We start from the raw sequence: 20,238 nt of genomic DNA, 5'->3' as shown, positions 1-20,238 counted from the left end.
TACAAGGAAAACTTTCAGGAGTTGTTTATTTCCTTCTTCCAACAATGTTTCAGGGGTTGAATTCAAGGTGTCCGGCTTCAAGGCAAGAGTTTTCACTCATTAAACCATCTTGATGCCTAGAAAACTGCCTTTGATATATCCAAAATATTTTTATTTTTTTTGCTTTTGTTTTTCATTTGATTCTAAAAAAATTAAAATTCTTCCATGTTTCTTTTTCAATAAATCATGAGCCTTTTGTTTTTTCTTTCTATTATGTAGTTGTGTAGTTTCTCTTGCTACTTACTTCTAATATTATAGTACATCAATCTTATAAGAAATTAGAAATAATTTTAATTCTTTTGTATTTGTTAAGGCTTTAATTATGATCAACAATATAATCTGTTTGAGAGAAAGTTCCATATCTTTTGAGAAGAATGTATACTCTGGAGCTTTATTGGAATGTTGTGTAAATGTTTGTAAAGCCATTTGATCGTGGTGCCTTTTAATTCTGAATTTTTTTTTCCTGATTGTTGGGTGTTGATGTAAAGTTGAGCATAGCTAAGTTCCAATGATGAGTGGCTATTATAGTCACTAAGTGTTAAATACCAGGGTGCATCCTTGTATGGGGGGTGGGGGGTGGGGGGAGTGTTTCTGTTTTCTTTGCGGGGAGGCAAGTGCCAGTTGCTCAAGAGTGCGGCAATCACTTAAGGTGATTCCCCTTTCTATGTACCAGGCTTGTTTCTCATCCCTGTCAGTTTTACAACCTATTCATTGGCCAGGTTTTCACTGGCTCCAGAGTCTGTCCAATTTGTAAACATTAGGGTGTCTAATGTCTAAACCAGGTGTTGTCTCCTGAACGTGTTGGGAGTTGGGGAGGCAGAAGACCACTGGAATCTGTTAGTGGAGGAACCAATTCAATGTTTTCTAATTCTACTCAGTAATAAATATCTTTTGTGATGGATGAGGCTGTTGGGGGTTGTCTCAGAAATATTTATTCTAAGATTATACCAACCTATGAAACTGTGTGCTATAGGTAGACAATATTAAATCAGTTCTCAGCTCTGCATTCTATTTTCTTAAGAACAAATATTGACTAAAAGCAGAAAATAAACACACGAATAAAATGAAAAAGTATAATGGAGGATTGAAGTTGCTGGTGCAGCTGGTAGGAACTGTCCACCAGGTGGCAGAGCATCTCTGTTGCTGCAAACTTAAGGACTTTTTGGTTGACTTCTGAAAGAGCCTCTGCAGTCAACAGCCATCTGTGCAGACAACTGAAGAAGCTGCAGTGCTGTGGAGGACAGAGGAGGAGAGCTGATCACAGAAGCATCTTGCCTGACTGAAGGCCACAGTCCCCAGGGAGAGCTATGAAGACACTGACTGGACCTTTTTTGTCCTGTACTTGTGGCTGCAGCTGAACTGTGAGTGAGAGTTTTTGGGAAACAAGACATTTGGCAATGTTCATTATCAGTCTGAGGGGTGGACTGGTTCCTCCAGATTGCCCATAGTTACCACGGGAAGAAAAGCAAAGTCTGGGGAACGGTGGCCTAACGGTCTTCCTGTTGTTTCCTTTTGCACAGGTGTGAGCAGAGGAGAGCAGCTGGAGCAGCAGCCTTCTCTCCTGAGTGTCCAGGAGGGAGACAGCGCCATTATCAACTGCACCTACACAGACACTAATTATTACTTCTACTGGTACAGGCAGGAGCCTGGGGCAGGTCTCCAGCTCCTTATAAATGTTCCTTCAAGTGTGGACAGAAAAGAAGAACAAGGACTCGTTGTCCTACTAAATAAGAAGAACAAACAACTCTCCCTGAACTTCACAGTTGCCCATCCTGAGGACTCAGCCATGTACTTCTGTGCAGCAAGTGCACAGTGCTCCCCAGGCATCCGCTGCCTGTACATAAAACTAGACCAGGGCTGGAGACAGACATATTTTCCATTGTTGAGATGAGGAATTCTCTGCATTTTATCTGTTTCTGGACATACAACAAGTGCTAGAGCATCTTGAAGGATCTCTTAATGAGAATAACTGATTATTTATCAACGTGTAGACTTGACTGTCGGGTGCCAACTAGAGTGCCCACTCCAAATACATCTCTGTGTCACTTGTAGAGAATATTCATCATGATGGAAAGGCTCTTATCTTTTAATAAATGTACTTACTGTGTGTACTAGAAGATTATAAGCACACAGTGTAGGACAACTATTAAATTGTAAAGCAAAATTTTCCATAAAGTTTCACTACAATTAGCACCATGCAGAGCGGTTTTGACTTCCACGTGTACCCTGGCATGACTATTTCCCAATGCCAACCATAAGCCTATTTTTTATGTTGTTATGATGTATTTTACACAGCACTCTATTATTCCTATTGTAGTCACCTTTACTTTGAGCTGAATGGTGGTGCTTGAAGTGCAATGTTGCCTTTTGCAAAGATAAATTGGTTCTTGAAGTCATTTAAGTGTCTCTAGAATAAGAGTTTTCTCAGCCTCTCCCCTGTTTCTATTGAGCTCTCATTCATTTGTGCCACCAAACCCTCTCAATTTCCCCGAAGTTTTCCACTTCCACAACATTTTAAAAGAAAATTTGTTTCTAATACAGTAATTAAGGTTTCCTTTTATTGAGGGGTTGTTACAGACATTCCATGCACAGATTAGAAGGCCAGAGTGGACTTTGGAATTAATAATCATGACAGAGTCAAGCATGTCTGTCCTTGGCAGGAATGGTCACTCAGCCATGTCTGTACCATAGAAGGGTCCTCTCTGTATAGTCTCCCAGGGTGGTCTACTGTACACCTGTGTGGTTTGGACACTTATATTTCCTGTGTGATGCTATCATTACTGTGAGAGTACTAAGCACTTCAGATCCTTTGTTTAGATCATTAGTAGTGACAGTGCTGCTGATGGAGTTCACTAAGTGGAAAAGAGTCAGATCATATTTTTCTTCAGGACAGACATAGTTAAGAACAAGCTCAAATGTTTATTTTCTGAATTGCCTTATGGTTAACAGTTGGCGTTAGACACACTGATACTTTTGCTTGCTGTCACTATCCTTTTTATATCTATATGTAATCTCTAATTCCTTTATCAAAATGACCATTTATCTTAGTCAGAGTAGCTATTGATATGCTGAAACACCATGGACAAAGGCAACTTGGAGAGGAAACGGTTTATTTCAGCTTACAGTTCCACATAACAGTCCATCATTGAGGGAAGTCAGGACAGGAATTCAAACAGAGCAGGATCATGGAGGCAGGAGCTGATACAAAGGCCTTGGAAGGGTACTGCTTACAGGCTTGTTCTCCATGACTTGCTAATGGGTGCATCTTCTTTCTCAAATACAGAGGACACAGTCCCATATTGGTTGTTCTGGTCTTGTGGCTTTTACAAATTTCCTTTCCCCTCCATCCTCCCTGCTCCCTGAGACTTAGGTGTAGAAGTTGTGTTGTAGATGCATCAGCTGGGTTTGGACAAACTATGTTTAATTGTCTCTGAATTTTGACCTGTTGGGGATCTTTGTAGTATCCTCTACCTGCTGCAAAAAGAAGATGTGAATGCTGTGCTTATCTGTGGGCATAAGGTTAAGTATTTATAATGTAGTTAGACATTATACGGGTTGAGGAAAGCAGCAGTAGTAGGCTTTCCTTTAGGTTCCATGGCCTCATCAATCCCAGAAGTTGGCTGAGTTTACAGTGCCAGACAAAAATTCCTTCTTAACTTGTGGGGCTTGAGTACAATTAGATGGCTGTTCATTACCATCAAGATGTGACTGCCACTATTGCATCTTTGGGAATATCTTGTTGCACTGGTCATTGCTATTGTTCAAAAGCTTTACAGAAGGGTATCACTATTAATTGCTTTTGGTTCTTCACAGCTTGCAGAGTACTTTCCACTGTATTTAACAATAGGGACTTAGCTTCAAATTCTAGGAAGCAGCTATAGGCAACTGTAATACCCTATACTGTTTGGAGGAACTCTTGGACTCCCCTAACGAACAACTTGAATAGAGGGTTTTCATCCATGCACTGGGTTTTTGTTAGATAGTGTCTTGGAAGTGCATTAGCACCTCAAGTAGCACACCTAACATGTGTGTGTATGTGTGTGTGTGTGTGTGAGTGTGAGTGTGTGTGTGTGATGTGTAATATATTTATATATACTATACATTACTTTAATTAAACACTGTAGGTGGAAGTTTTCCTGTGTCCTGCCTGGTCCACAGCCACTTAGACCCAAGGAACACACAGAGGCTTATATTAATTAAAACTCCTTGGCCATTAGCTTAGGCTAACTACTGACTAGCTCTTACACTTAAACTCAGCACATTAATGTTAATTTATATGTCACCACGTGTTCCATGGATTAATCTATGCGCCATTACATGCTGCTCCCTGGATGGCAGGCTGGTGTCTCCTGACTCAGCCTTCCTCTTCCCAAAATTCTCCTTGTCTGCTTATCCCATCTATCCTTCCTCCCTGGCTGCTGGCCAATCAGCATTTATTAAACCAGTATACAAAAGCATTATTCCACAGCAGAACGCAAAATATGATCACCTATGGCTATTTATTTATTCATTTATTTTGAAACAAAGTCTCACTGTGTAGCTCTGGATGTCCTAGAACTCACTCTGTAGACCACTCTGGCCTCAAACCCACAGAGATCCACCCACCTCTGCCTCCCAAGTGCTGAGATTAAAAGAGTGTGCCACTACACCCGGCTTCCCTATGGCTTTTAAAAAATACCTGGTGTTATTTATTCCTTCTTCTTTCCTTCTCTCTATTGCTGTCCTCCCAGCAACACCAGTTAAAGGTCCCCCCTTGTTTTCATTGTTTCTATTTTATTAATTTCTGTTCTGATTTTAATTATTTCTTGTCTACTGAATTTGGTTGATTTCCAAATCATGACTTGCATCATTAAATCATTTCTTTGTGCTCTTTCTGGTTCTTTCTTTTTATTTGTTTTTTGTGTCTTTCACATCATGCATCTTGATCCCTTTTATTTTTCGTTCCCTTGTATTCACCCTCTGCCCTTGCGACTTCCCCCCAATTAACATAAAATAGAACTTAAGAGGGAAAAAAATGTCATCACGGAAGCTGTAGTGTGATTAGTGAGTCATGCAGTAATCTTTTTATCTATATATTTTATGCATATATATTCATTTTAAAGAGTCTTTGTTCTTGTTTGAGGTCTCTGTTTCTGCTACTCAATCGATGTTGGGTTCTCACTGGGACTCCTCTTGGATATCCTGTTGTTGTCCTGGGCTGGCGAGTGCTGCAGCTGGTGAGGGGCAGGGACAGTTTTCCTACCCTTATTATTTTAGGGCCAGCTCTCCCACCTGTCATAGGCATCAAGGGGTGGGGACCAGGAGTGGGGGTGTCTCTCCCTCACCTGCACCACCATATGGCAGGTGATGGGCAGGACCAGATCTCCCATGCTTACATTCTTGCGGCTGCTCACCTGTGCCCCCATCAACAGGATCAGCTCTGCTGTGCTGTTCAAAGAAAGTTCAGGGCCTGCTTTCTCAAGTGTTGCAGCTCATAAAGAGGAGGGTCAGTCAGCTCTCTCATCAGCTACAAGTGGGTAGGGCAAGGTTTGGCATCTTTCTCTCACTCCAACCACCGCACCACATACAAAGGAGCAGAGCCAGTACCAGCTATGCCCCTTTCATGCCCTCAGAGCTGACTCCTCTGTGATTGGTTATGGTTTTCTGTAACATGTCTGTGTCTTTTGTAAAGAAGAGATTATTTGATAAGGGCTGAGGTCTACACTTAAGTGTGGGTACAGTGATAGATATTTAGAATGTAGTTAGGGATTATGCTGGTGTAGTAAGTTAGCAGTTGTCCGTTGTCCTGGGAAGTTGGCTAGGTTTCCAGTACCACGTATAGTATTTCTCGTTATTTCTTATGTCCAATTAGAGAGCGGTTGATTGCCACCTATTTATGAGGGCCGCTATTGCATCTATAGGTTTTCACGCCATATTGGTCCTTGTAGTTTATGGCATCAGAGCTGGGTAGAGTAATTGATTGCTTCTAACTTTTGGAAGCTTGCATGTCAACCTCTGGCACTATGAAAGTTAGTCATCAGGAGAAGGACTTCAAGTCTGATCAAGCTGGGATCCCCTGGATCTTGTGTTTCAAATGCATGGTATCGTCAACAACAGGGACTCGCTGGCAGCTTCTGGGATGAAACCAGGGTCAAGAATATAATAGTCTATAACGTTTTAGGAGTCTCTTGAAATTCTGGGATGAATAACTTGAATGGGGGATTCATGTGACTGGTATTGAGGTTCTTTTTAGAAATATCTATGACTCTTGGGGGAAGAATTGTCAGTCCAGATGAAAACAGTTAATGTAAATTGTGTGTGTGTGTGTGTATATATGCACAGATTTTACAATTATGTGTATTTTATGTACTTTTGGTAAATGGATACTAATATGTTTTCTTATAACTATTTTAGACATTTTTACTGTTATTTCACCCTCCTTGCTCTCTCTCCTTCTGTGTTGACCTCCCTTCCCCTTCCAAATACCCCACCCTCATTTTTCCTGTTTCTCCCATTAAATTACATTTGTCCTCCTATCCCTTTCTCTAGTGCTTCTCCCCATTACAAAAGTGCTCTTTTGTACCTTTCTGGCTTCTGTTGTTTCTCCAAGTTAATATTTTTTCATCTGAAGATTTGGAGTTCGGAGCCTATATAATTCCCATTGGAGTTACAAGTTCAGTAGCAGAACATGTGGAATTTGTCTTTTGGGGTCTCAGTCAACTCATTCAAAATAATCTTTTCTAGTTCCATCCATCTACCTGCAAAGTTTATGATGCAATTTTCCTCTACATTGAAGAATATTACATAAAGCATAGGGGCCACTTTTTCCTGATCAATTCATCAATTGAAGAACATTTAGTTGTTTCCATTACCTAGTAACTGTGAAGAGAGCAACAATGAAAATAGCTAGCCAAGTATCTGTGGAGCAGGATGAGAGTTCTTTAGACATATACCAAGAAGTGGCATTGCTGGATCATGTGGTAGATTTTGTCTTTAGTGTTTTGAAGATTCTCCACATTGGTTTCCAGAGTACCTGCACCAATTTTTGTTCCCCCCAACAAGTGAATGAGGGTTCCTTTCCCCCTACAATCTCCCCCAGACTTTGTTGTCAGTTGTATTTATTGATTTGAGATACTCTAACTGGGGTGGGATGAAATCTCAAAGTTGTTTTAATCTGCATTTTTCTGATTGCCAATGATGATGAACAATTTTGAGATATTTCTTGGCCATTTTTATTTCTCCTTATTATAACTCCATCTAGACAGTCTTGTCTTTTGACCATCTGCATTTCCTTCACCAGGAAGTGATGATGTGTAAAGGGCTGGTTTATTGAGACTTATGGAGATGTCCTGAAGTCACTTTTTTTGGTGGTGTCAGTCCACTAGGGGGCACTGCAGGGTTCCTAGAAACTTCTTTTTCTTAAGGTGCCTGGAGGTTTGAAGAGCTGGGAAGAGACATAAGGCAATCCACTCACAAAGCAAGGAGTAGGGGTGACTGCCTGGAGTTCACCAGATATTTAGCTCCTAATTATTCTATATAAAACCACAGATATCTAGAGCCTGTTCACTGGATCCCATGTGCCTATAAATCTATTTTAAGAAAAATTCTCTCAACAAAATTGAATCTCACTGGGCATTATAATGATGAACAATCAAGAGAGAACAACTTCACTGTTTCATTTTTAAAAAGCTTCATTTTGAAAATCCCCCAAATTCAAAGAACTAGAAATTATTCCAGTACACTTTATAACATACACACACACATACACACACACACAGAGAGAGAGAGAGAGAGACAGACAGAGAGACAGAGAGACAGAGAGACAGAGACAGAGACAGAACATATACTCTAAACTAAAAAGAAAAAGAACAACTACTTGAGAAAAACTGGATAATCAGGTATGAAAATAAAAGGAATAGGGCCTCACTGAACTTGAGCTGGCATTCCCAGCCTGATTAGAATCAGCTGTATTTTCCTGTACAGCAGTTCACAACAGCTAGGCAGAAGGCAAGTGATGGAAAAAAATCAGGGTGGAAACATGGCCATGCCTTGTTTTTTTCTAGTCAACAAAACTGTCATTGGGAACATTTTTTATGCACATGATGATCTGCTATTATCAAGAGGATCATTGCATGCTGATTTTTTTTTTTTTTTTGCATTGTGTAATTTAAGAATCCTACTAGGACTTTCTCACTGGGTGTATTAACCACACTTAAGGGAGGGCCCATTGCAAGCCGTAGGTGGCCAACACAGAATGAACCCAATGGTGTTTTATATCACATTGCATAGTTTGTATGTTCTTTTTGGTCCTATTGATTTTTTATCCATTTTATATGGTTTCCTATCTTGTGTTTTTATGGGTGTGTGTGTGTGTGTGTGTGTGTGTGTGTGTGTGTGTGTGTGTGTGTTTCTTCTTCATTTTTGTTTTTAAATTCTGGTGTTGGGATTTTTTGTTTGTTTGTTTGTTTGCCTGCTTGTTTGCTTTCTAAAGAGAGGCAAAAAGAAAGGTCACACAGTTGGTTGGGTGAGAATGTGAGAGAGGTCTGAGAGGAATAGGAGGAGAGGGGACTAGGATCATAATATATTGTATAAAATTCTTTTAGAAGATTAAAAAAATAGTACTAAGATCTTTCAAGGTTCTGCTTTAGCAACTGGAGCTCTTAGGTTTCATACCAGTATTTTGCATTTATGTATTCCCCTTCCTCACACAATTTTTTCCCAAGTCCTCTTCTAAGAAGTTTTACATCAGAAATATACTGTCCTGGGACCTGCATATTGGCCTACACAGTTGTAGAGCATTTTCCGTGCAGAGTCATGTGGTGGAGGTAGGTGGGGTTTCTTGTTCAGATGAAAGAAGAAGGCAGGTGATTGGGAGAGAACCTGTTGTGTAAGCACAAGTGTGTCTGCCCACAAGACTCGGCACCCTCATATCTGGAGAGAGGACACTCCAGAAATTGGACAGGGGCCATGGAGAGGAACCTGGGAGCTGTGCTGGGGATTCTATGGGTGTGGATTTGCTGTGAGTTGTGCTCACCTAAGCTGCTTTAGGGACTCTCCAGAAATGTCAGTGGTGGAGGGGATGAGCCAACCCAAAGCTCCTGTGCAGTCATCCTCATGGTGTCTCCTGGGACATTAGACAGGTGTGGGAGAAAACTCCTCACTGATTCTGGTTTGCTTTTGTTTCCCAACAGGGGTGAGAGGAGTTGAGGTGGAGCAGAGTCCTTCAGCCCTGAGTCTCCAGGAGGGAACCAGTTCTGCTCTGAGATGCAATTTTTCTACCACCATGCAAAGTGTGCAATGGTTCCAGCAGAATCACAGGGGCAGCCTCACCAATCTTTTTTACCTGGCTTCAGGAACAAAGGAGAATGGGAGGTTAAAGTCAACATTCAACTCCAAGGAGCGCTACAGCACCCTGAACATCAGAGATGCCCAGCTGGAGGACTCAGGCACCTACCTCTGTGCTGCTGAGGCACAGTGCTCCCAGCAAGCCTGCAGCCTGGCCCCAAACTGCAGCTGTGTGTGCAGCAACAGCCCTGCCACAGGCAGACTCTACAGCAGATTTTGCACAGCTGTGGCATTATGAGATCTCCACCAATTACAAAGAAGGTGTGAGGAACCAGGAAAATACTGCTGCAGATGGTTAAGCTTAAATTCAGCTGATGTGATATTGATTTGTAGAAGGATAAATGCTCAGAAACATCAGCTCACATGACTAAAATCTACACTTTATCTTATCAAATGCTGTGCTAATGTCATAAAATATAAACTGCTCTTGCACACTCCAGAATTATTTTGGTCTGTCCTCCAAATTGGAAACTGAGAGCAATTGTTTTCATCCTGTGTTTAGAGAGCATTAGATAACACTTCCAGCTAATCTGCTCAATATGAGGTTGATAAAAAAATTAATTTTGAGAATCTAATAAATCAGACAAGACAAATAAATCTTATCATTAAATCAATACATGATTTCTACAATGTCTTGATATTTTAAAAAATATAATACATTTAATTGTGCAATGTAAAACAAATAATTCACATAAAAATTATGTGAGCCAAAAGTTATATCACAAACTAGAGAGATGAATTTGCAATTTATATCATAATAATATTTGCAGCAATTGATTCTTCTTCCAAAACACTTATGTACAATGTAATATACATGCAAAATTTCTCATTAAAACATTGCTTTCTATATAGAAAATAATTCTTTACAATAAAGCAACTTCTGTAGGTATCCCTATTCCTGACTTCAAGCTCTACTATAGAGCTATCATAATAAAAACAGGTTAATATTGGCATAAAAACTGACATGTGGACCTATGGAATCAAATTGAAGATCCTGACACACCTATGAACACCTGATTTTTGACAACGAAGCCAAAACTGTGCAATGAAAAAAAAGAAAGCATCTTCAACAAATGGTGCTGGCATATCTGGATTCAGAAGATTGCAAATAGATCCATATCTATTACCATGCACAAAACTCAAATCTAAGTGGATCAAAGACCTCAACATAAATCCAGCTACACTGAAACTGGGTGAGGAGAAAGTCGGAAGTGGCCTAGAATGCATTTGCACAGGAGACTACTTCCTAAATATAACACCAGTAGCAGACACTGAAAGCAATAATTAATAAATGGGACCTCCTGAAATTGAGAAGCTTCTGTAAGGCAAAGAACACAGTAAATAAGACAAAATGACAGCCTGCAGAATGGAAAAAGTATGTACTCACTCATAAGTCGATTCTAGATGTAAAATAAAGAAAAATCAGACCACAGCCCATAGAACCATAGAGGATATATATATATATATATATATATATATATATATATATATATATATGTATATATATAGTATAGAGGTCCCTAGGACGACTGTGGCTTATAATAAATTTTGGTTCTACTCAATTATTGAAAAAAAAATAGCCAAATGAATGGAAACACATGAACTATGAACCAAAGGCTGAGGGGCCCCCAGATGGATCAGGCCCTCTGAATAGGTGAGACAGTTGATTGGCTTGATCAGTTTGGAAGGCAACTAGGCAGTGGGACCAAGTCCTGTGCTCATTGCATGAGTTTGTTGTTTGAAACCTGGAGCTTATGCAGGGACACTTGGCTCAGTCTGGGAGGAAGGGACTGGACTTGCCTGGACTGAGTCTACCAGGTTGATTGCAGTCCTCGGGGGAGGATTTGCCCTGGAGGAGGTGGGAATGGGGGGTAGGTTGGGGGTAAGGGGAGGGTGTGAGAAGGGGGAGAATAGGGGAACCCGTGGCTGATATGTAGAACTGAGTGGTATTGTAAAATAAAATAAAAAAAGAGAAAAAAGAAAAAAAAAAGATTTTCACCAACCCCACATCTGACAGAGGACTGATCTCTAAAATATGTAAAGAACTCAAGAATGTAGACAGTAAAATACCAAACAATTACAAAATGAGTTTCAGAGCTAAACAGAGAATTCTCAAGAGAAGAATTCCAAATGGCTAAAAGATATTTAAGGAATTGCTCAACATGCTTAGTCATCAGAGGAATGCATATTAAAACAATTCAGATACTATCTTACACCTCTTGGAATGGCTAAGACCAAAAACACCAATGACAGCTTCTGTTGGAGAGGATGCAGAACAAGGAGAAAACTCTTCCACTGTTGGTGGGAGTGCAAACTTGTACAACCACTCTAGAAATCAGTATGGCGACTTCTCAGAAAATTAGGCATCAATCTACCTCAAGAACCAATGATATCACTCTTGGGCATATACTCAAGGAATGCTCGCTCAATCATATTACAAGGACACTTGCTCAACTATGTTCATAGCAGCATTATTTGTAATAGCCAGAACCTGGAAGCAACCTAGAGCCCCTCAACCAAAGAATGGATATAGAAAATGTGGTGCATATACTCAATGGCATATTTCTCAACTGTAAAAAAAAAACAATAACAACATGAAATTTGCAGGCAAATAGATTAAACTAGAAAATATCATTCTGAGTGATGTAACCCAGACTCAGAAAGACAAACATGATATGTACTCACACATAAATGGATACTAGATATAAAGCAAAGGATAATCAGACTACAATCCACAGCTCCAGAGAAGTTGGGAAACAAGGAGGACCCTAAGAGGATGCCCAGATCACCTTGGGAAGGGGAAACAGAGGAGATCTCCATGAGCAAACTAGGGATGGGGAGAGGCAATAGGGGTAGGGAATGGAGGATGAGAACATGAGGGAAGGGGATAGTTGAGCTGGGGTAGAGATGGAGTGGGAGAGCAATGAATGAGATAACTAGATAGAGGGAGACATCATGGGAATAGGGAGAAACTTGGTGCTAGGGAAGTTCCCAGGAATCCACAAGGATGACCCCAGATTATACTACTAGCAATAGTGGTGAGGGTGCCTGAACTGGCCCATGCTGGTAATCAGATGGGTGAATACCCTAACTGTCATCATAGAGTCTTCATCCAGTAACTGATGGAAGCAGATGCAGAGATCCACAGCCAAGCACCAGGCCGAGATCCAGGAGTCCAGTGGAAGATAGGGAAGAGGGATTCTATGAGCAAGGGGCATGGTGGGTCAAGATCATGATGGGGAAATCTACAGGGACAACTGAACCAAGCTCCTAGAACTCAAGAACTTCAGACCGAGAACTGTGGAATCTGCATGGGACCGGTCTCAGCCCTCTGTATATGGGAGACAGTTGTGTAGCTTCATCTGTTAGAAGGGCCCCTGGCAGTGTGATCAGGATCTATCCCTGGTGCATGAGCTGGCTTTCTGGATCTCATTACCCGTGGTCTGTCACCTTGCTCTGGCTTGATGCAGAGGGAAGGGGCTTGGTCCTGCCTCAACGGAATGTACCAGGCTTAGCTGTCCCCCCATTGGAGAACTTACCCTTTTGGAGGAGATAAGGGGTGGGGGTGGGGGCAGGAGGAGAGATGAGAGGGGGATCTGTGGTTAGTATGTAAAATGAATAAAAATGTTTTTAAAATAGATAAAAAGAAGTGGATGTGTGTGGTACAGTAGAAAATAAGCAGCCCCCATCCCCAAAGAACAATAATAACAAAAACACTGCTTACAAAGAAAAACTGGAAACATCCTAAAGACACACAATAGGGGACTAATTCATTATAGAATAATTATATGAGATCTAAACAACTGCTGTTTCTCAAGGGTTGACAGAATATATTCCACAGTTGAAAACTCTGGCCTGCCACTTGTCTCTGTAAGGAACTGGAAAGCAGCCATGCTCACTCATTCACAAATTATCCATTCACTGTGTTTTCATGCTGTTACAGCAGCTGAATGGTTACAACAGTAACTGGATTGGCTAAACATTTACTTTCTAGAGCTTCACAAATACCCTGACCCCTTTGTGATTCATTCAGCTTCATCCCCATTGCAAGTACATCTATTTCAAATGTATAGATTATCTGAGCTTCCCAGGTAATAAACAATTCCTAATTGTCAAGATTTACATGAGGATGGTTAGAAGTGTTGACAATAGTAGTGACAGCTTCTGCAATAAGAATTGCTGATTCAGTCATCTCAGAGAGTTCACAAATAGCAACCACCATGATCCTAGCTTTATGATAGTATATGGTGTGGAATTACCTGAGATTGGAACTTGGCAATTAGGCACAGAAAGAGGTACTCATAAAAGGTTGTCTAACAGATATTGATAGATGTTTTACCTAATCTCATTCCTAATTAATTTGGACTTGAAAGCACTTTTTTTTTTTATTAAGAAACAAACTTGACAATTAAAGACAACAATTTTAGAATGTTTCTAGACAAGACATACAATAAATTTTTTAAAAAGCAATGTAAATGTTATTTTCTGTTGTAAATCCTTAAAATCAAAATCAAAATTAAAGTTCAACCAAGATACAAAATTAGAAAAAGTATCAATTGAGAAAAGTGCCTTCCATTCTTCTACTTTTGCATCCACTGCCATTTGACTGGATTATCCTCTTCTTCCGATGCTTCTAGAAGGCCTGTGAGCTCTCACACTTGAAGTTGAGATGCCCATTCTCTTTTTAAGTCTGGTTCACAATAGTATCTGCCTGATGCACAATAGCTTTCATCCTGTTATAGCCATTCATCATCTCCATTTCCTGTACTGACTCTTCTAGATTTCTCTCTCATTTCTTCTTCCTAAATTTAAAGTTTCTCATTAGCTTCCATCAAAGCTTGAATTTCATCCAGATACTGAACAATAAATAACAAGTTCATGTTATTTATTTATTTATTTATTTATTTATTTATTTATTTATTTATTTATTTATTTGGTTGGTTGTTTCTTTTTAGACTACTGTGATTGGTTTCACTGTCTTCTCTTCTCCTGATCAAAATGATTCCTTTTGTGAACCTTTTTGTTTCTGGTCACCAGTAATGTCTGACAAAGATGTTCATTTTTTCTTCTTAATTTCTTGTTTCCATTTTATGCCTCTTCATTTTGAAGAGCCAATTGTTCATTAAATTTCTTCTCATTATCTGATTCATTTTCCACATTCTTTAACTTCCTTTTTTTTCCCAACTGGTTTTCAAGATGATGATTTTCATCATGTAGAAACCAAGTATCACGTCCACCTGCTGAAAAATCACCAGTTCACTTACTAGTCTCATTTCTTTTGTGTTTAGTTGATCTTCATTATTATTATTGTTGTTGTTATTGTCGTTTTTTCGAGACAGGGTTTCTCTGTGTAGCTTTGTGTCTTTTCTGGAACTCCCTTTGTAGACCAGGCTGGCCTTGAACTCACAATGATCCACCTGCCTCTGCCTCCCAAGTGCTGGGATTAAAGGCATGCACCACCACCACCCGGCTTGTTTAGTTGATTTTCAAAGTTTGCTCGTCCTTCTCCAGCCTGTTCAACTTCTCCAAAGCCAGCTGTTTCTTGAGCTGACACCTTCATTAGCGACTGAGCAGTTCTGAAGAAATGTATCATGTTATCTTCAACTTTTAGTTCATTTGCTTCCACCTTTGCTCAGGAGAACGTTGAATTATCTGCCAACTCTTCTTGAAGTGGCACATCATCTGGATCAAGTTTGACTAATTCTTTCCAGTTTATATTAGGTGACATCTTGAATTCTTTCACTATCTTTCCATCCTAAACCACACCTTTCATTCAGGGGCTGTTGCCCATCCACAGCAACCACGACTCCTGGTTCAGCCATGGCCAGGCCTTTCTCTATTTAGAGCCATCCTCACACCAAATCTCCTGAACGAGCCAAAGCACAGTGGCTGCTAGGTGATACCACGTCCTGTCTTGATATTATTGTATAAATTACAGTGGTCACTTTTTAATTTGTAAACTAATTTTACCTCAGTATAAATTCTGTTGTGTTTTATAATGATCTAGGCCACTTTTTCAGTATCTGGAGAGAGAAAACAATTTTCTGTTTTACATCAGGTCCCACAAACTTTATCACTACCTCTGTTGAGAATTTGAGCCTCCCAGTTATCTCTGGAAAGAGGGTACTTAACTCCAGAAAGCTGTCAATGTGACTTTGGTTTCATATTTATATTATGTTATATTATATTATATTATATTATAATTATCTATATTAATTATTATATATTAATAAACTGTCATTCTCAGGTTCTCCATGTTGCAAGATTTATGTGTTTCTTACAAAAGAGTTATGTTAGGTTTAATGATAAAACAGAGCCTCATCAATGAGCATCCTGCTTATCTCTCTGCCTAGGCTATCCAGTCCACCACCTTATCACACCACATATGATCACTATAGTCAGCAAAGTTCAGTTTTATTTTATTTTATTTGACTATAAATTTAATATCTCCCATGATCCACTATCATTCTATTTACGTTATGAGAGGTATGGAAACACAGATAACATCTTATCTAATTTTTTAGGTACCTGTCAGGGAAATATCGGACATGTTAGATGCCTGAGAATGTGAATGGCCTTAGGTTTTCATACTATGAGACAGTTTCTCCCAGTCCTTTATCACTCTATGCCTGACATTGCTCTCTATAGGTATTTTCTGTGTTCAGTGGCATAAAAGAATTTCAAAGCCAGAAGAATCCATAGAAGTCCCTTATCCAATTCCATTGCAAGGAAGAAAGTATCTGCAAAATGCCATTATGAAATGATTAGATGAAGGGCTGGGGAGATGGCTCAGTAGTTAAGAGCACTGGCTGCTCTTTGAAAGGAACCAGGTTCAATTCCCAGAGCCAACTTGGCAGTTCGCAAGCATCTGAGATGTCATATGGAAACCTATTTCAACAAGTTAACTAGCTAAGGGGATCTTGTTTACACCTAGAGGTATAATCCATAGGGAATTGGTGTGTGGTGAAAAGAGGGGACCCTGCAAGTAGGTTGCAGTAAGGCAAAGATTTATGTGGAGAGATGGGGATGGAAGGGGTGGGGCCCTGCATCTAAACCAAGAGTTGCAGTGTCCAATGAATGAAGTTCAGGAAGGGGACTTGTAAGCAGGTTCTTAATAGACTGAGGATGAGAATGGAGAGATTGTAATGAAGAACAAGAAGGATAGAGTGAATCACTACCTGAGTCTCTGCCAATGCGGTCACTGCAGTAGAAAGTGTTTTTATTTAGTAAGGGTGACACAAAGAAAATGAGATGGACTAGGGTGTTGAGAGGATCCATAGTAATGAGTGAAGCTGTTTCATATGCAAGGTTTGGTGAGTCCCAGGGGAATGGAGCAGAGAGCAAGGACAGGCCCCTGCCAACTGGTCAGCTACAGGGCTTGGGGTGAAACTGGGAAAATTGCAATGTAGGACAGCAAGGAAAATAAAGATGGACTACCTGATTCCTAGAAATGTGTGGCCACCAGGCTCCCAGGTGGAGTGTTTCTTCCGGCATTTGACAAAAAGGAATGTCAGGAAGGAAAGGAAATGTAGCAAGAGTTTGCTGAGTCCTCAGTGAATGGAGGAAGAGTGAGAGGACAGGTAAGTGGTCTGTTACAGGGCTGGGGATGGTACCAGGGGAACTGAAATGGAGGACAGGAAGGACAGTGAAGATGGCCTTCCTTCTTCACAAGCCTGTTGTACACTGGGTTCCCAGTTACACAGTGTTTGTGGGTATTCACAGTTGAGACAAAAGAATGGGCTAGAAACGGAGGCTGGAACGGTCCATGGTAAGGAGGAAAGCTAGATTCATTGCAAGGTTTCACAGATTCTCCAGGGAATCCATCACTGCTGTTCTGTCAGTAATTCAGTCTCTAATCACTGGATGCTGTGCGAATAAACCTAATGGATGTTGCTATTCTTAATATCAAATAACACCTAAGAACTTTCCAAAGAGTAGATCCTATGTGGATTTGTGATTCCAGGCCAACTTCTCTGAAAGCTATGATGCATGCATAAAAATTTCATATTTTTATTATCAAGAAGAAATCACTGAAATGAAAAAAACACATGGTCCTCTTGCAACTTAAAGCCTGTGAGAGACCTGAAAAAAAGCTTTTTCCTGAGTGACACAGCTCTCTCAAGGACAAATATTGGCCTTATCTGTCTCCAAGAAAAGGTGGAGTTTTTTGATGAATTATCTGAGCATTCTGCAATAAGGGAGTGCATTAGTAAATACAATTCTCGGCATATGAAATGGCATACATGCACACACATGAATATGTCACATACATACATTTATAAATGAAACCATATATATATATATATGAAATATTATACATGAACTGTGGTGGATTTAAAGAGAAGAAACAGACTTACTAGTGTGTACAAATACCATTCTTGACCTTTAAGTACTAGGACCCACTTGTTATAACATATTGTTGCTTTATGTGTCTGAGTTCCTCATACAATCAAAGGACACTGAACCATAGGCCTCACTGGTAGAGGATGCAGCCATAATGTGGCAGTAAATCTCAGCTGCTGGGGAGTATGCAGAGGATTCACTTCCTTGTGCTGATTTTGCAGGCTTAGGGCAGAAGCCCAGCCTTTTTCCCAGTGGCTGAATGGATGACTCAAGAGATAGAATTGTTACTGAGAAAGAACAACAACCCATAGCTGTAGCTGACCTGTTAGTCATCACATTCTAAACTGGGTCTTACTTTAATTTTGGGAAGAACAATGAAGACATATGTTCCTACTTTATTCATGTTTCTGTGGCTGCAGCTGGATGATGATTGAAGATTTTAGGACAACAGATTATTTCCTGGACATTTTTGGGACATCCAGGAGGAACTCTATTTTAGTCAGATTTTTTCTAGTGACTATACAAAAAGAGAATGCTCGACAGTGATGACCTGAAAACCTTTTCCTTTCTTCCCATCTTTGTGCATAGGGGTGTGTAGTCAGAAGTTTTTCTGTGTTCTGACGTGGCCCATGGACAGGACAAATCTCTCACCCACAGTCCTGCAGCCTTTTATAAAATAATCACATAGAGGATTAATATTGTTTATAACTGCTCAGCCATTAGCTCAGGCTTAATACTGACTAGCTCTTACATTTAAATTCAGCCCATTTCTGTTCATCTATATGTTGCCATGTGTTCCATGGCTTTACCTGTGTGCCGTTACATGCTGCTCCCTGGACAGCGGGCTTGTGTCTACTGACTCAACCTTCCTCTTTCCAGAATTCTCCTTGTCTGCTTATCTCACCTATACTTCCTGCCTGGCTACTGGCCAATCATCATTTTATTTATCAAAACACATTCACAGCATGCAGAATGACATTCCACAGCAGGGGTGAGCCAAGGTGAGCAGGTGGAGCAGCATCCTTCCACTCTGAGAGTCCAGGAGGGAGCCAGCGCTGTCATCAACTACAATTACACAGACAGTACCTCGTCCTACTTCTCTTGGTATAAGCAAGAACCCGGAGAGCATCCTCAGCTCATTATTGACATTCATTCAACTGTGGAAAGAAAGCAGGAACAAAGACTAATCGTTTTACAGGATAAGAAAGCCAAACACTTTTCCCTGCACACCACAGACACCCGGCCTGGAGACTCTGCCATGTACTTCTGTGCTGCAAGTGCACACTGCTCCACAGGCACCTGCAGCCTGTCCTCAAACCTGCCAGGAGGTCTGGAACTCCATCTATACACTGTGTCACAGGCCTTCCACTGCACTGGCCAGTTTTTGGTTAGCAAGTGCCAACTACACTGTAGACATTAAAAACACAAAATAAGAAAGTTAGTTTCAAGTCACTCTAAACAATTTAGGACAGTTTTTCCATTTTTAAAAATTGAGATTTAGTTTCATCATTCCCTTTCCCTGGTTGCAGCACGTGATGATTTTGTTACAGAGAACCAGAATTCCTGTGCTGCAGAGAAGAGGCTGTGGCACACTCAGCCTCCAGATGGGGCATTTACATCACACACCCTCCTCTGAAGGTGAGAGTTCACTGAGAAAGAGGGGGTGAAAAGACTGTGGTAGCCATCTATGGGGAATGACTACAGGGAGACTGCGTTTTCTGGACTCAGCCGGGTAGCTGCACACATGGACTCACAGCGGTTGACAGCACACATAAGATCTGCAAAGGATCAGGCCAGATGCAATTGCAGTAGGGCAGGGGGAGTTGAGCGTCCCACCTTTACCTAAGGAGCTAGGGCAGTTGGTAGCTGCTGGAATAGAGAATAGATTTCTTTAAAAAATGCAGTCCCTGGTGCGTAGACCACCCTCAACTGAAGGCCACACATCAAAGAGAATATGGGCAGGACAAACTGTAATGCAAACCTTAAGGTGTTTTTTTAAAGGAGGGGGACTGGTTTGATAGGGAAGAGTGAATGTATCTGGCAGGAGTTTAGGGAGCAGGTGAATATAAAAAACATTCATTGCATAATATTCCCTAAGAACTAATAAGATGAGAAAAGTGGTAGGTGTGTTTATACATGTATGTATATTATTTTATACATATTCATACTACTAAATACCAGAGCACATACATAGTTCAGGAACATCAGTGATTTCAGGAATCCATTGGCAAATTGAAACCTGCCTCCTTTGAGTGAGTTTATTCAGTGTGTTGTGCAGACACCTGTGGTGCAGTTTGAAGGGAAATCAGCAGAGGGCGCTGTCTCTTCGGATGTGGTTAATGTCTACTTCCAGGTGGTGGCTTCACATGACAGACTGTCACTGTGCAGAAGGAGGCCCTTGTTTATGAGTGAGGAGTTTCAGTAAGGTCCTGCAGGAGACTTGCCCTGTGAGTTTGGTTCACTGAAGAACCAAGTGTCATTTTCTCCTATGAACATGCTTCCTGACACCTGCTCCATTCTGCTGCTCCTCTT

General features: G+C 40.6%; 1 pseudogene and 1 gene segment (V, D, J or C); both read left to right on the top strand.

The window, feature by feature from the left end:
• Positions 1-1,346: 1,346 nt before the first annotated feature.
• On the top strand, positions 1,347-1,930 carry LOC114687482 (annotated as a pseudogene).
• Positions 1,931-8,955: 7,025 nt separating this feature from the next.
• Positions 8,956-9,601, top strand: LOC114687481. The segment is given in 2 exon segments: positions 8,956-9,037; positions 9,210-9,601. Coding segments are annotated over 2 exon segments (444 nt in total).
• Positions 9,602-20,238: the final 10,637 nt, after the last annotated feature.

The sequence above is a fragment of the Peromyscus leucopus genome, chromosome 9, assembly GCF_004664715.2.
Source record: "Peromyscus leucopus breed LL Stock chromosome 9, UCI_PerLeu_2.1, whole genome shotgun sequence".
NCBI classification, from domain to species: domain Eukaryota; kingdom Metazoa; phylum Chordata; class Mammalia; order Rodentia; family Cricetidae; genus Peromyscus; species Peromyscus leucopus.
This window is presented reverse-complemented; position numbering and strand designations above follow the sequence as displayed.